The sequence below is a fragment of the Prosopis cineraria genome, unplaced genomic scaffold, assembly GCF_029017545.1.
Source record: "Prosopis cineraria cultivar Desert tree isolate PC_DT_omini unplaced genomic scaffold, ASM2901754v1 PC3, whole genome shotgun sequence".
Lineage (NCBI taxonomy): Eukaryota > Viridiplantae > Streptophyta > Magnoliopsida > Fabales > Fabaceae > Prosopis > Prosopis cineraria.
In genome coordinates, this window is record NW_026555334.1 from 47,107,830 (window position 1) to 47,120,239 (window position 12,410).

At 33.0% G+C, this 12,410-nt stretch overlaps 2 protein-coding genes across 3 annotated transcripts; both read right to left on the bottom strand.

The window, feature by feature from the left end:
* Positions 1-211: 211 nt before the first annotated feature.
* Positions 212-4,124, bottom strand: LOC129304893 (vesicle-associated protein 2-2-like). 2 transcript variants are annotated; one of them, XM_054944730.1, is made up of 9 exons: positions 3,827-4,124; positions 3,315-3,459; positions 2,784-2,854; positions 2,587-2,668; positions 2,276-2,367; positions 2,025-2,195; positions 1,125-1,559; positions 910-987; positions 212-630 (listed from the first exon to the last, which is right to left on the bottom strand). In XM_054944730.1, exons 2-9 carry the CDS (start codon positions 3,361-3,363, stop codon positions 520-522), a joined length of 1,089 nt encoding a protein of 362 aa, XP_054800705.1. In that variant the 5' UTR covers positions 3,364-3,459; positions 3,827-4,124; the 3' UTR covers positions 212-519. The 2 variants fall into 2 exon arrangements, with proteins under 2 accessions (XP_054800705.1, XP_054800704.1); XM_054944729.1 differs by having other exon boundaries at positions 2,276-2,391; positions 3,827-4,123.
* Positions 4,125-5,973: 1,849 nt separating this feature from the next.
* On the bottom strand, positions 5,974-9,298 carry LOC129304859 (protein CANDIDATE G-PROTEIN COUPLED RECEPTOR 2-like). Its single transcript, XM_054944688.1, has 6 exons — positions 8,782-9,298; positions 7,825-8,016; positions 7,410-7,572; positions 7,233-7,335; positions 7,063-7,144; positions 5,974-6,939 (listed from the first exon to the last, which is right to left on the bottom strand). Exons 1-6 carry the CDS (start codon positions 9,052-9,054, stop codon positions 6,862-6,864), a joined length of 891 nt encoding a protein of 296 aa, XP_054800663.1. The 5' UTR covers positions 9,055-9,298; the 3' UTR covers positions 5,974-6,861.
* Between the last annotated feature and the right edge of the window lie 3,112 nt (positions 9,299-12,410).

Sequence of the window (12,410 nt, forward strand, 5' to 3'; positions counted from 1 at the left end):
AAAAAAGGAAGATATCAATTGTATCGCTACAGAACGGCGCATTAATAGTGATATATCAACACCATATCAATTATTATTCTTTAGTCTTTATTTTCCAGCAAGTATGCCTAATGGTTTAAGGATTTAAATTTGATGATTACTTAACATAGTATGCAGCATCTAAATCATTGAAATCTAAATCAATAATTTTAAATTCATACTTCATTTAAAATTAATAAATAAGTAAATTTATATAAACAATTAATTTGTATTTCAGTAATTCACATGTTACAGTCACTCGATGCCTGCATTAAATAATAAATATAGTCATCAAATTCAAATCCTATAACCGACGGTCTCATGCCTACCATGATCTCATATTATTTGTTTCCTTTAACATGAGCATCCCTGACCCTAATCATCGCATCTGCAGATATTAACATACAAGTATTTACGAAAAACCTCCAGCTATTAACAAAACCATAAACAACTCAAAATGTTTGCCACTTCATATAGACGATGCCCCAAAGTTTTCAAGACTCAGGGATGTAAACGGTATCCAAGGAATACACAGATTAGCGCCACCACACAGACATGCAGAAGAGGGAACTCAACTTTAACTTTTCTTGCATCTTTCTTGAGCAGATCGGCCTGCAGGTATATAAATCAAGCCATCAACAATGATGACATAAAGTGCTCTAGTTTATAGAGTAAATTCAAATAACAGAATACTCCTGATGGTTAAAACTTATTTCATTTTCATCTTAAAGCACCAATGATATGCACGGTCAACTTCTAAAGAGATAAATAAATTGCAACGCACAAAGATAAGAAATTATGACAGAATAAATGACCAAGAAGACAACACCGGTAATAGTAAGACGAGACAGTAAAACTAGTTTGGCCAAAAAGAAATCGCCTTGCGCTTACTAGTTTTTCTTGCAAGATCTTAGTCTCTAGACTGCTTGCCATCCTTTCCTCGGTTAGCTTCGATATTGTTACTCCAGCCTGCAAAGGAAGCCAGAAACTTGAACATATTTGTGGTTGGATCGTAATTCGTATGGATTAAGATCAAACTCAAGAACCCCTATCACAACCATTCATCCAATCAAACAGATAAAATAATTTAGGATTAAATGACCGACCTCATTTAACTTGGACTCAAATTCATCTAGTTTTAGCTTCAACTCTTCAATGGATGCCATTAATTTCAACTCCTCTACGCCCTTTGGCACCTTTAATTTCGCTTCCTTTTCTGACACTAGTTCTTCTACATTCATAGCAGTGCTAAAGTTCAGATCTTTCGACACTTCTAACTTCTCAATAGATTCCATTAATTCCAGCTCTTCTGCACCCTTTGATATCCTTGACTCTGCTGCTTTTTCTGACTTCAGTTCCTCTACATCCTTCGCGACGTTCAGCTCCAAATCTTTTGACACTTCCAGTGCTGCTTGATCTGGCTTCTGTTGCTCCACATCCTTCACAGGGTCAAACACCTTATCTTTCGCCGGCTTCAATTTCATATCCTTTTCGTGCTTTAACTCCTCATTATATACCTTATTCTCTGCATTCTTAACAACCTGACAATGACATATTCCAGGAATAGCTTTTGATACATTAGTTTTTTAATAAGGATGAATTCGTCCAGTGGAATTAATAACCCACCCACTTGCATAAACATATGCAAAGGAGAATAGCAACATTTTCAATCGTGACAAAAACAAAACCCAAGGGAACTGATAACAAGTTCCTAAAACATGACTCCAAGCAAAAGTTTACAAGACAGCATCAAGAAAAGTTTGAATTTATTCAACATCACTTTGTTCTATAGAGTACAAAAACAAAGTATTCTTAAAAATTTGTCCAAAAAAAAAAAGATTCTTCAAATGATGAAAACAACTATCCACAAGTCATAATTTGCAAACCTTTCAATTGTGTAACTTACAAAGTAAATGATCCAAGGATTTGAATTATCGAGATGATAAAGACACAGATTAATGAAGGAAAGGAACTTTGAACTGAGCATCAACGAAGTTTTCTCTGACCATGTGTTCTGGGGATACGATTTCATCTTCACTGAATATCTTATCATTTCCATGAGCAGGCCCATTTTTAATGTCTCCATTAACAGGAGATGCTTCGGCTGAATGAAATGGGCTCACCAGGGTTACTTTCAGTTTCTCTTCTTCAATGCATCTGCTGGCATCTTTGACAAACTGTGATTAACAAATGAAGTAATAAATATTCAAAAACAACAACAACAAAGCCAATCACTAAATTACAGCCACATCCATACCAAGCTAGAAGTAATGTCATCATTAGTGGTTCCAACAGGAACAATGGTGCTCTGAATTAAGAATTTGTCCTTGCACATCAGATCTACCAGCACTGTTCGTTGAGCTTGCATTGTGACTAGGTTGAAGCCAAACAATAAACCACAAAGATGAAAAATATATATATATATATATATCATGTAAGTGAATCAATAAACCACAAATTAATTTCACTTCCTGTCTTCCAATTCAGTCATATTTGCACTCATTTGACACTAGTAGAAAATTACTGACCGAAGAGATGAAAATAACATAGGTCACAAAAAGGTTATACCTACAAACACACAAGAAGATTTTGGCATGAGAACCCCTACATGTGGCCGTACTGAGTATTTCTTAGGTGAAGTTGTCTTGATCTGCCAATATCAGACATAAATGATTTAGCTGCCCGATATCATGCCTTAATAATACCGATTTCCATGTCAACAAATAAAGATCAGTTGCAGGTGAAAGTAAGAAAGATGCTCGGACCTTGAAAGCAACATAGTGGTGGGTGCTATTAGTCAGCTGAACTGAGCATGAACTTTGCTTCTTTAATTCAACTAAAGATGCCGAAAATTGAGGATGTCAGTGATTTCTTCTTATATCCAGAAATAACTAATGAATGACTAAAAATACGGAAATGAACTTTATCAGTTATCTTTAAGTGGAAAAATAAAACAGGGAACGTGTCTGATCAAGAGGCCACATATCAGTTAGGAACTAAATAACATTTGAGAATAGAGTGCCTGAATCCCTTAGCAATTTCTTCTATCATTTCATCAATTTAAAATTTTTCTGGTTGTCAGTTGTAAATGAACTGGAAATATTTTATGTAAAGGCATAATATTTTTCAGGAAAAAATATTTTGATTTCCCCGTCAGCGAAACTAAATATTATTTCTAGCTAATATTTTGATTTATAAATTCAAATATAAAAGGAAGAATTTGTTAACATTTCAATTAACGAATGAGAAGCTTCCAGAAAGAACGACCACAGGCAAATAGTCAATTGTTTACGCACATGTAAACTTAAGTTCCGTGGGCTCAATTTGTAGAAGTCCTTCGCTCATGACTAATACTCAGTATCAGACTATCAGCATAATCCAAATACAAGGGCAATCGAGCCAACATCCAAAACCAACACGTTTAATTCCACGCCTTTCGACCTGCACTTCATTACAAGCGGAAAACAGTGAAAACTGAATTTGACAATTCTCAGACAATGCCTACTTAAAATAAGAGAGCCTATAAACTAAAATCAACACAAGGCATCAAAAACTCATCTCCACTCCTTTTAATTAGGTCTCCTTTAACAAACACATAAAGAGGAAAACAAAATTATCAAAAGAAAAAAAGAAGAAGGGAGAGGGAGAGAGCAGAGTCGTCTCAGTAGGTGAGGATCAACATCTAAAACGACAGAGATCCCACTCGTTCCAAGGGGAGTGTCAATTTCTAACCAGAAAGGCAGAAACAGACTTGGGGGGAGAAGAATGAGAAAGAAACAAGCACTGGAAAAAAAATTAAGGAACTTACCGAATATTAACGATGAAGCCAAAAAGTCAGGAAAAGACGAGCAAATCAGATAAGAAATGGACTTTGCGTGGTAGTAATAGAAAATAGGTGGTGGAAGCAGTATGCTATTCACGCACGATCAGAGAAGCTGGAAAGTGGGAGAAACTAAGAGGCTGTGATTACGATTATGATCATTAGCAAGGGAAGAAAAAGGGGAAGCGATCAAGGGATAGCAGAAAAGGAAGAGAATCAGCGCGAAGATCGCAGTGAAAGTGGAAAACAGAGGGTTCTTTTTTGCTTTGGGATCATAATACTAGCAAGTGACGTGGAAACAGTAATTGCTTTGGCTTTTAATTATTTACTTTATCGAGTGACTGAGTGAGAGAGGAGCAAAGGTCACAGCGAGAGCCGAGAAGCGAGGGGAAGTAAAAGTGAAAAGGACGTGTGGGACGCATTGATTGTACCGACACGAGGCCGAAGGCGGTTTTGTTTCATTGCTCCTCGCAACCGTTGCGCAAAAGTTCTGGGCCCCTCCATCACATTATGCCTTCTCCACTCTCATCAATTCAAATTCGCTTCAGAGTAAGTAGCTTCTGTGCTGGCTGCTGCTTGCTTGACTTCGGAGGTGAAAAAAGAAATCCTCTTTTCTAAGTACAGTACAGGAGGTCGTTTTTTTTTTCCCCTCAGAAATTTTACTTGGTTCAACAGGCGTTTGGCAGGTATTATATATTTTTTAACTACGTCTTTTTTTATTAAATAAATAATTAAAATATTTTAAATAAATTAAATATTATATTTATTATAATAAAAAAGTATGATTGAAAAGGTGTGAACATTCTTTTAAAATTAAAATTTTAAGTTTTAACCAATCATTTTTAATGAAATATAAATTAATTAACAAAAACTTTTATTATGATCTAGAATAAAAATAAATATAAAAATGAGTTTCATATGCAAGTAGGAAAAAAAAAAACTTCAAGAGTGACTTATATTGGTTGGATGAGGTGGCTTAGGAAAAAGTTGAGCTTCTTGAAAAACAATAAAATTATTATTGTTTGATTTATTAAAATATATAAATTTTTAGAAATTTGGTCTCCAAACTTCATTATTTACCATGACCAGGTAGATTTTATCCAAATTTTACTATCTTATTTTTTATTCCCTCCTTTAAAAAACGTAAAAACATTTTTAACCGAATATCATCCTTAATAAAATAGTTATTTATCTTTAAACTAATATTATCTTTTCATATTTATTCCTATTTAATAAAGTATTTCACTCTAAAGTAAATATAAAGTGATTTATTTAATAGGAACACTTAAAAAAAAGACAATTATTATATTTTAAAAACTAAAAATGTCTTATATTTTTTAACATATAAACTCTCAAAAAATGCTTGATATTTTTTAACGGAGGGAGTATTATTTTTCAAAACTTACCATTTTCAACTCTATTTTTTAATTAATAGACAAACATTTATGTCTTTGATACTAAAAATAATATTTTTACTTAAAAATTAATTTTAAATTCTTGAAAAATAGAAATTTAAGTAAGCAAACCATATATTATCTTCTCAGAAGTTGCTTCTCTAAACTATACCCATTATAAGTTAATAAATTATATTCCTGATTCCTATTATATGTCACCGAAATCAAGAAGATGCTAACTTTGAAAATATAATAAACTTTCAACTTTATTCTTTTTATGAAAATTTTTAAAATTTTTAATTTCATTACATTCTCTCTCAGTTAATAAGGATAATATTTTAAAAAAATATAATTAATACCCCATAATGTTCTTTATATTAAGAACCAAAAAAAAAATATTTCTAGAAGGGACCTAGAGGTTGGAGGGAGTACTTCTTAAGAGACATGATCATGCTGAGAATGCATTTTTCCAAAGGCAAGTAAAAAAAAAAAATGCCCGCAGATCCTCCAGCTGCAATTTTTACCTCAATCTTTTTCAAGGAAATTTTTTTTTCTCAGAATGTTCAATTCATAATCGCTATGAATCTGCCCGCCTCAATGCCTGACAACTCATTTTGAACAGCGCGACTCAAAAACAACATTACACGACACACATTTTCTCGCGTGATACGCATTTCGCCAGGTCTGCAAGTTTCAACTTTCAAGCGGAGAGAATTATCAGTTGACACCTGACACAGATAGTGATGTGAAAGATATAATGGTATTTTTAACTAATAACTCGTAAGGTGATAGTTCACATCTTAGCTTTTCTTTGCTAGCCAATTAAATTTTGGCCGTTGTCTCGATAAGCCCTGGTTTTGTGCAGATGATAGGCAGAGAAGGCGTCTGACCTTTACAAAATTTCGTTAATATGTCTACTTATCGAATGTTTTAATCCTGGAAACATGAAGACAGGTGAGATAGACGATACGCACAATAATAATTACTTCGTGGCATCAGTCAACTTCAGAATTACCAAGTAACCGAATACTTTATCTCCCTCTCCTTAAATGGATACCTCTCAAGCGTGAGGGATTCTTTCCTTCGTTTTGTTTAGGGTCGTGTTGCTTTCATGCATATGCCGAACGTCTTGAGCAGGCTGCCAAATCGGAGACGATATATGAGGTTTGCTGAACAGTACAGAAGCATCTGGCCCTTCCAAATGATACTAATGTTACAGTAGAGTCCGATTTTGCAGCTTTTGGAGCTGATTCGCCTGATACGGTCCTCTGCAACTTAATATTCCTCACAAAATGCAGATATGTCATATGGGATGGTCCTCAATTCTCATCTCCTGACTTTTATACGCTATCAAGAGCCTTGACAATTGATTGGTAACCGTTTGCTTCTTGTGATGAAGTATTGAACATGAACGGGTATGTAAACTCTGTTACCCTGGGCTCTTTCATTTGCTTTTCAGCATTTTGTGTTAAAATTAAGATATCCGGTTTTCTCAGGGTTATCCTGTCAAGCGACATTCTTTTCCAAATGATGATGCGATACAAGACACCAGATACCTTTATCTACAAGTTTTTGTGAACCAGATGCCCGGCAATTAGATATCAAGCTCATAACATTCTCTATATCACATCACTCCCAATCAGCACCGAAGAAACCAGCATCTTTCATCTCAGAGTAATACACGTTCTCAAAATGCATATCTTCCTCCTATCATTTAAGACAAGTTATAACAATCAGTCAGCACCAAACAAGGCTATCCGTCACCATAAACATGACTAAGGTTTGAACATAAAATCCATAGTCAGAGGATCAAGCAAAGGGCATTATAACCTGGAAAAAGTCTGCCAGAAATGTTATATACAGCAGAGGAAGATAAAAAGCATGGTAACAGACAACAGTGGCAATATAGAGCCTGTGAAAACAAGCAAACGTAAAGTCTCAGAAAAAGATGCCGCCGTAAAAAAACAAGGCTTTGAAATATGCCATAGAAAGACACTAACCAGAAACCACAAGCAGCGCCATTTCCCATGAGGCCACAAGAAAAGAGAGCAATTGCATTCAAGATGAACATGGTCGTAATATACTTGTAAAACGCAGGCCTGGCTGAAGGTAATAAATTTATCAATCATGAAACATTATAGAAAGAAATGATATGCTGACCCATAAAAGTTACTCACCAGGCAACCTTTCTCTCCAGCTGGTATGGTACATAAACAATATGAAGCCATAAACGGCAGTGAGCAACAGCTTGTGGACAACCCACAAGTTCCACTTCACATGATGGCTATTTTCACTGCTGTCGATGAATAATGGGATCCCAAATCCAAACAGATATATAGCCTAAACACAGACAAAAACAATTCATCTACTAAATGATGGAACCAACAATCTCTTTCCTTTTTTGTGGCAAAGTAGATAGAAATGCAAAACCCTTTCACATGCGTATTTACTACCGAAAAAAAAAAAAATACAAGTTTACTCCCACAATGCACTGTTAAAAAGAAAGGCTTTCATTTTCCTTCTAGTGCCGATCACATTTTGAACATAACCAAAAGAACCACAAGGAAAATATAGTGAATATCAAATAAGAACCTTCAATGATATATCCAAGCCAACGATAACCCCAGAGATACCAAAAGTCCAGGTCAATGCCTCCGGGTCACTTGCTATATTTCCCTGAAGTAAAAAAGCCAACAAGCTTACTTCCAGAAACAGCATTCCAGATGTAGTAAACAATGATAGTAGGTTCCAAGCCAATTCTTTCCCAGGAGTGCACTCCCATGCCTGAGTCAACAACAGAGTCATGACAGAACAGATACTAGTATACTAAAATGCAGCATTACAACTTTAGGTCAGCCATATGTAGGATTCACCACAATAAATGAACTAAAAGAGCGTCTTTATATCGACTAAAGTGATGTAAACACACGACAGAACATGACGGCAACAAAGAATAACCTAATATAGATTCGTTTGACAAAGTTATATGCTGACAAGAAATTGATCAAATTGCTGAAACAGCGAAACAAATAAATCACTACTATATCATACAGAAGTATTGATGCAGTCTATATAGACATTTAGAGAACAGTTCTTTGCAATAATTTTTGCTATGAAGGACGTGAATTTCCAAATTGCTTTCATCACCCCTATTTTAGAAAGACTGAGCAGAGAGAGGAAAAATACATAGAACACTAGCCAAATGCGCATGCATTCATTAGAAAAAAGCAGGGAGAAGCTTTATACTGACAGACAAACTTCTTTTATAAAGGTTGCAATGGGTTAAACAAGTAAAAGGATGGTGTTCGGTGTTAACGCTTATGTGCAGCATAAAAGCCTAGCAACATATAGACATCAGTTCCATGAAAATGTTGTCCAGATTAAAATGAACATAATTATGATCGCCTCGCATATATTCCAGCGAACTTACACCGAAACTTGTATGGCCCAATGTTTAGTATGGATATCAATTATTCAAGTAAACCTTCACAACTCACAAGAAACCAAATAACGGGCAGACCATGCGGACATTAAATTACAAGAACGAACCTGGAAAAGACACCAAAACAGATTGAGGATGCTAACAAGCCAAAGGCATCCATAGTATGATATTATAATTTTAGAGCGACCATGTGAAAACCTCAAGAAGCTCTTCTTGGATTGGGTTGCCAGGTAAAAGGCAAAAAGAAGCGAGGCAGTGATCAAAGCCGCATTGTGCCAGAAGCCATGACACACCAGAAGCCAATCATAAAATCTGGGGTCGGAGGCATCTGATTGTGAATTAAAGTTTGAGGCTAGCGTTATCACGGTCTCTGCAAACATTTTTCTAAAAACTCGCCCAGAGATTACAAGGAAATCAGTTTGATTGAAATCATACTAGAAACCCTAATCCAAATTCGATTGAACGGAAATAGGGAAAAGGGGGCTCGGGGGAAAAAAATTACGACACAATAAGATTTAAAACACAATCTGTTGATTGTTGTATATTATTTCTGGTTTGTTGATTATGCCATATCGTTGAGATCCTGATCCAGAAATGAAACGGGACTTTGCTGGTGTTCGATTCTTGTGGGGTGGGTTTTTTTAAAAAAAAAAAATTTGAGGGTATTTTGGTATTTACATAATTTAAATTTAAACATATATTGATTAAAAATTAAATTAATTTTAATGGAAATATCAAAACGTGTTTTTAATTTTTCAATTTTCACTTTCATCTTCATTTCTGATTTTCTGTATCTATTTTTCTTTATCAAAATTCATTATCACCTCATCAAACGTATAAGATTTTTCCACTCATCACCTCACAGTTAACAAGTTGCTCATTTTCAGTTAGTGGTTATTATTTTTAAAATATTTTTATTATACAATATTCATTATCTCTCTTCTATGGAGGAGGATTCTTCCCTTTTCTTTCCCATCCTCCCCCTTTTTTAATTATTATATCAAGATTTAAATGATTTAGATTTAAAATCTTGTAAAATTATTATTAAAATATTAAATTATAAAAATTAAGGAGAATTATATTGAAGTCCTATATAAAAAAATTAATTATTGCAAGATCCATTAATAATTGAACTAAATTATATTGATAATTAATTATTTAATTCAATTGTCAATAGATTTTGCAGTAATTAATTTTTCTGTGTAGGATCTGGTTGTAATTCTTTCTAAAAATTATAAATAATAAAATTTAAAATACTAAAATTTTAATATGAACAATTAAAAAATGGTAAAAATAAATAAAATGAAATATTTTACTCCCTCTGTTCAAAAATATAAGACATTTTTTTAAGAGTTATATGTTAAAAATATAAGGCATTTTTAATTTTTTAAGGTATAATCATTGCTTTTTTTAAATGCTCCTATTAATGAATGACTTTATATTTATTATAAGGTATTTAATAGGAGTAAATATAAAAAGATAAGATTAGTTTAAAAGTATATAACTATTTTAATTAAGGTGAGGATTTGGTTATAAATATTTTATATTTTCAAATAGTATAAGAAATCAACCTTTACCATCCAATAATCTTGGTATAATGGTTAGAAATTAATGAGAGGAGGGAAAGAAGAGGGAAAGGAAGAGGAAGGAACCGTCTCCCCAATTTCATACACATGTCCCCTCCCTTAGACTAGAGGTCTCTCCTTTTTTATTCCCTCCACTTTTCCCAGTCTCATCATTTATATCATTTTATTAAATAATTTTTAATTATATGATTAATGAAGAGTAGAATTGGGGAAGGCGTAGGGAATAGGATGAGGGGAAAAAAGAAGGGGTTCTTGGTCTCCCTCCATCTCCTTCTCTTTTCTTCCTCACTTTCTCTCTCTGTCTCCCATCTCCCTCTCTCCTCACATGCTCATCATCTTCTATTATGTTCAAAAAAGCTATGGTTGAAGGCTCCTTGTTTGTTCTTCACTTCTCACTCCTTGCTCGCCAACTTGTTGATCGCTGAGTCCATACTCCTTATAACATTCTAACTTTCTGAACCGATTTTTCATAAATTATAAGTTTAATAAACTATTTTTTACATCATTAAACCCTTATCATATTAAAAAAAGGTCTACAATGGTAATAACTAACAAAACTTTTTTTTTAACTTTATCATGGTAGAAAAGAACTTATCATATAAATAAAGCATTTTACAAATAGCTTGTCATAGTAAAAAGGATTTAACATAATGAATAAGATCTACCATAATAATTAAAATACTATTAAAATAAAAATTTTCTTAATGGAAGACAATGTGAAACTATTCACATCAAGGAAAATAGTTTTGAAATCAGATTCTATCCTATGGTGACAAGATCCCAAACAATTAATAAAAATAAGTTTTTGGTGTGACTATGTGACCTAAGTGTACGTCATAATAATTACCATGTATTTTTTTTTTAACAATATCTTTTAAGCAATAGTATACTTAGTAATACTCAAAGTTGGCTCACACAAGATTCACCATAGTTCAACACTTGTTCACCATTAAAATGAGTCAAAGGATGTGCAATTGTCCGCAGTATAAACATACATTCACTAAGTAATCAAAACCTACAAGTGAATTTAGTTATATCAATAATACCCAAAAAGCAATTAGAATCATGAGAGACAAACAAAATCCTCATAATCAAGCATAATTTTGCATCGAAGGCCTTGAGGAACATACAAATTCCTCGTAACATAACCTTCAAATCAAATCAAAAAATCAAAAGGGATAGATAGAATCCTTTTGACCATGTAGATGTGTCAAATTGAAGATTAAATACTATATACCCAACAAAATAATATATGTCATAAATTGACATTATACATTGCATAAATCAAAATAAGAGGCAGTTAGAAAGTGGTGTCTTTACACCAAAATTTACGCCTCTGGTGCTTTATTGGATAAACACGCTTTTAAAAAAATATTAACCACAGGGAATGAGATTTAAAAGTCCCAGTAATAAAAAAGTAATATGTAATGATGCATGTGGATGCAACTAATTATGTGATTACTGAGTAAATATACAAAAATATTTAATCAAACAATATTTTTAAATAAATCAAACAAGTATTTAATTGTATAACTACATCTTATATCTTTCTTTCGTCGTGCCCTGATGCCAAATCACCCAGTCAAATGTGAGTCGGACCAAGCTGCACGCCATGCATTAAGTTCAATGAGAGCTTACCACGTGGTAATGATTAACCAAACAAAAATTTCCAACAACACTATATATTAAAATACTATGATAAATCATGCATAATTTAAATAACCGAACAATAATATCTCATTATAATATATATATATATAAATTTTAACCTGTTTGGCAATAATTTTGAACAATTATATTCAAGTATTTATTTGTAAATAAATTATAATTTTTCAAACAATAACACATAACCAATTACACACATACCCATCACAACATATTAACAATTGTTGATTCTTGGACAACAAGTTTCCTTTCGCCATTCTCTCTGTCAATATAATTTACACAATTATTTTATATTACTATATATTAATTTGACATTAAAATTAATAAATAACTTTAATTTAAAAAGTTAAAAATTTTTAAGTTTAAGACCCATATTAACACTAGTTCAAGGTTAGTGCTTCATTTAGCTTTTCAAAATTCCTTTCTAGAATTTTCATACCCTAATAAACTATATCTAAATCTCAAATCACTTCTACTATCATAAT

Coding starts and splice junctions, on each gene's coding strand:
- LOC129304859 (XM_054944688.1), bottom strand. CDS start 9,054: ATGTTTGCAGAGACCGTGATAACGCTAGCCTCAAACTTTAATTCACAA. Junction 7,573..7,824: donor GCTTGGATATATCATTGAAG/GTTCTTATTTGA, acceptor GTCTGTGTTTAG/GCTATATATCTGTTTGGATT. Junction 7,145..7,232: donor GGCGCTGCTTGTGGTTTCTG/GTTAGTGTCTTT, acceptor TTGTTTTCACAG/GCTCTATATTGCCACTGTTG.
- LOC129304893 (XM_054944729.1), bottom strand. CDS start 3,363: ATGAGCGAAGGACTTCTACAAATTGAGCCCACGGAACTTAAGTTTACA. Junction 2,855..3,314: donor CACGGAACTTAAGTTTACAT/GTGCGTAAACAA, acceptor CGGCATCTTTAG/TTGAATTAAAGAAGCAAAGT. Junction 2,392..2,586: donor ATCTTCTTGTGTGTTTGTAG/GTATAACCTTTT, acceptor GCTTCAACCTAG/TCACAATGCAAGCTCAACGA.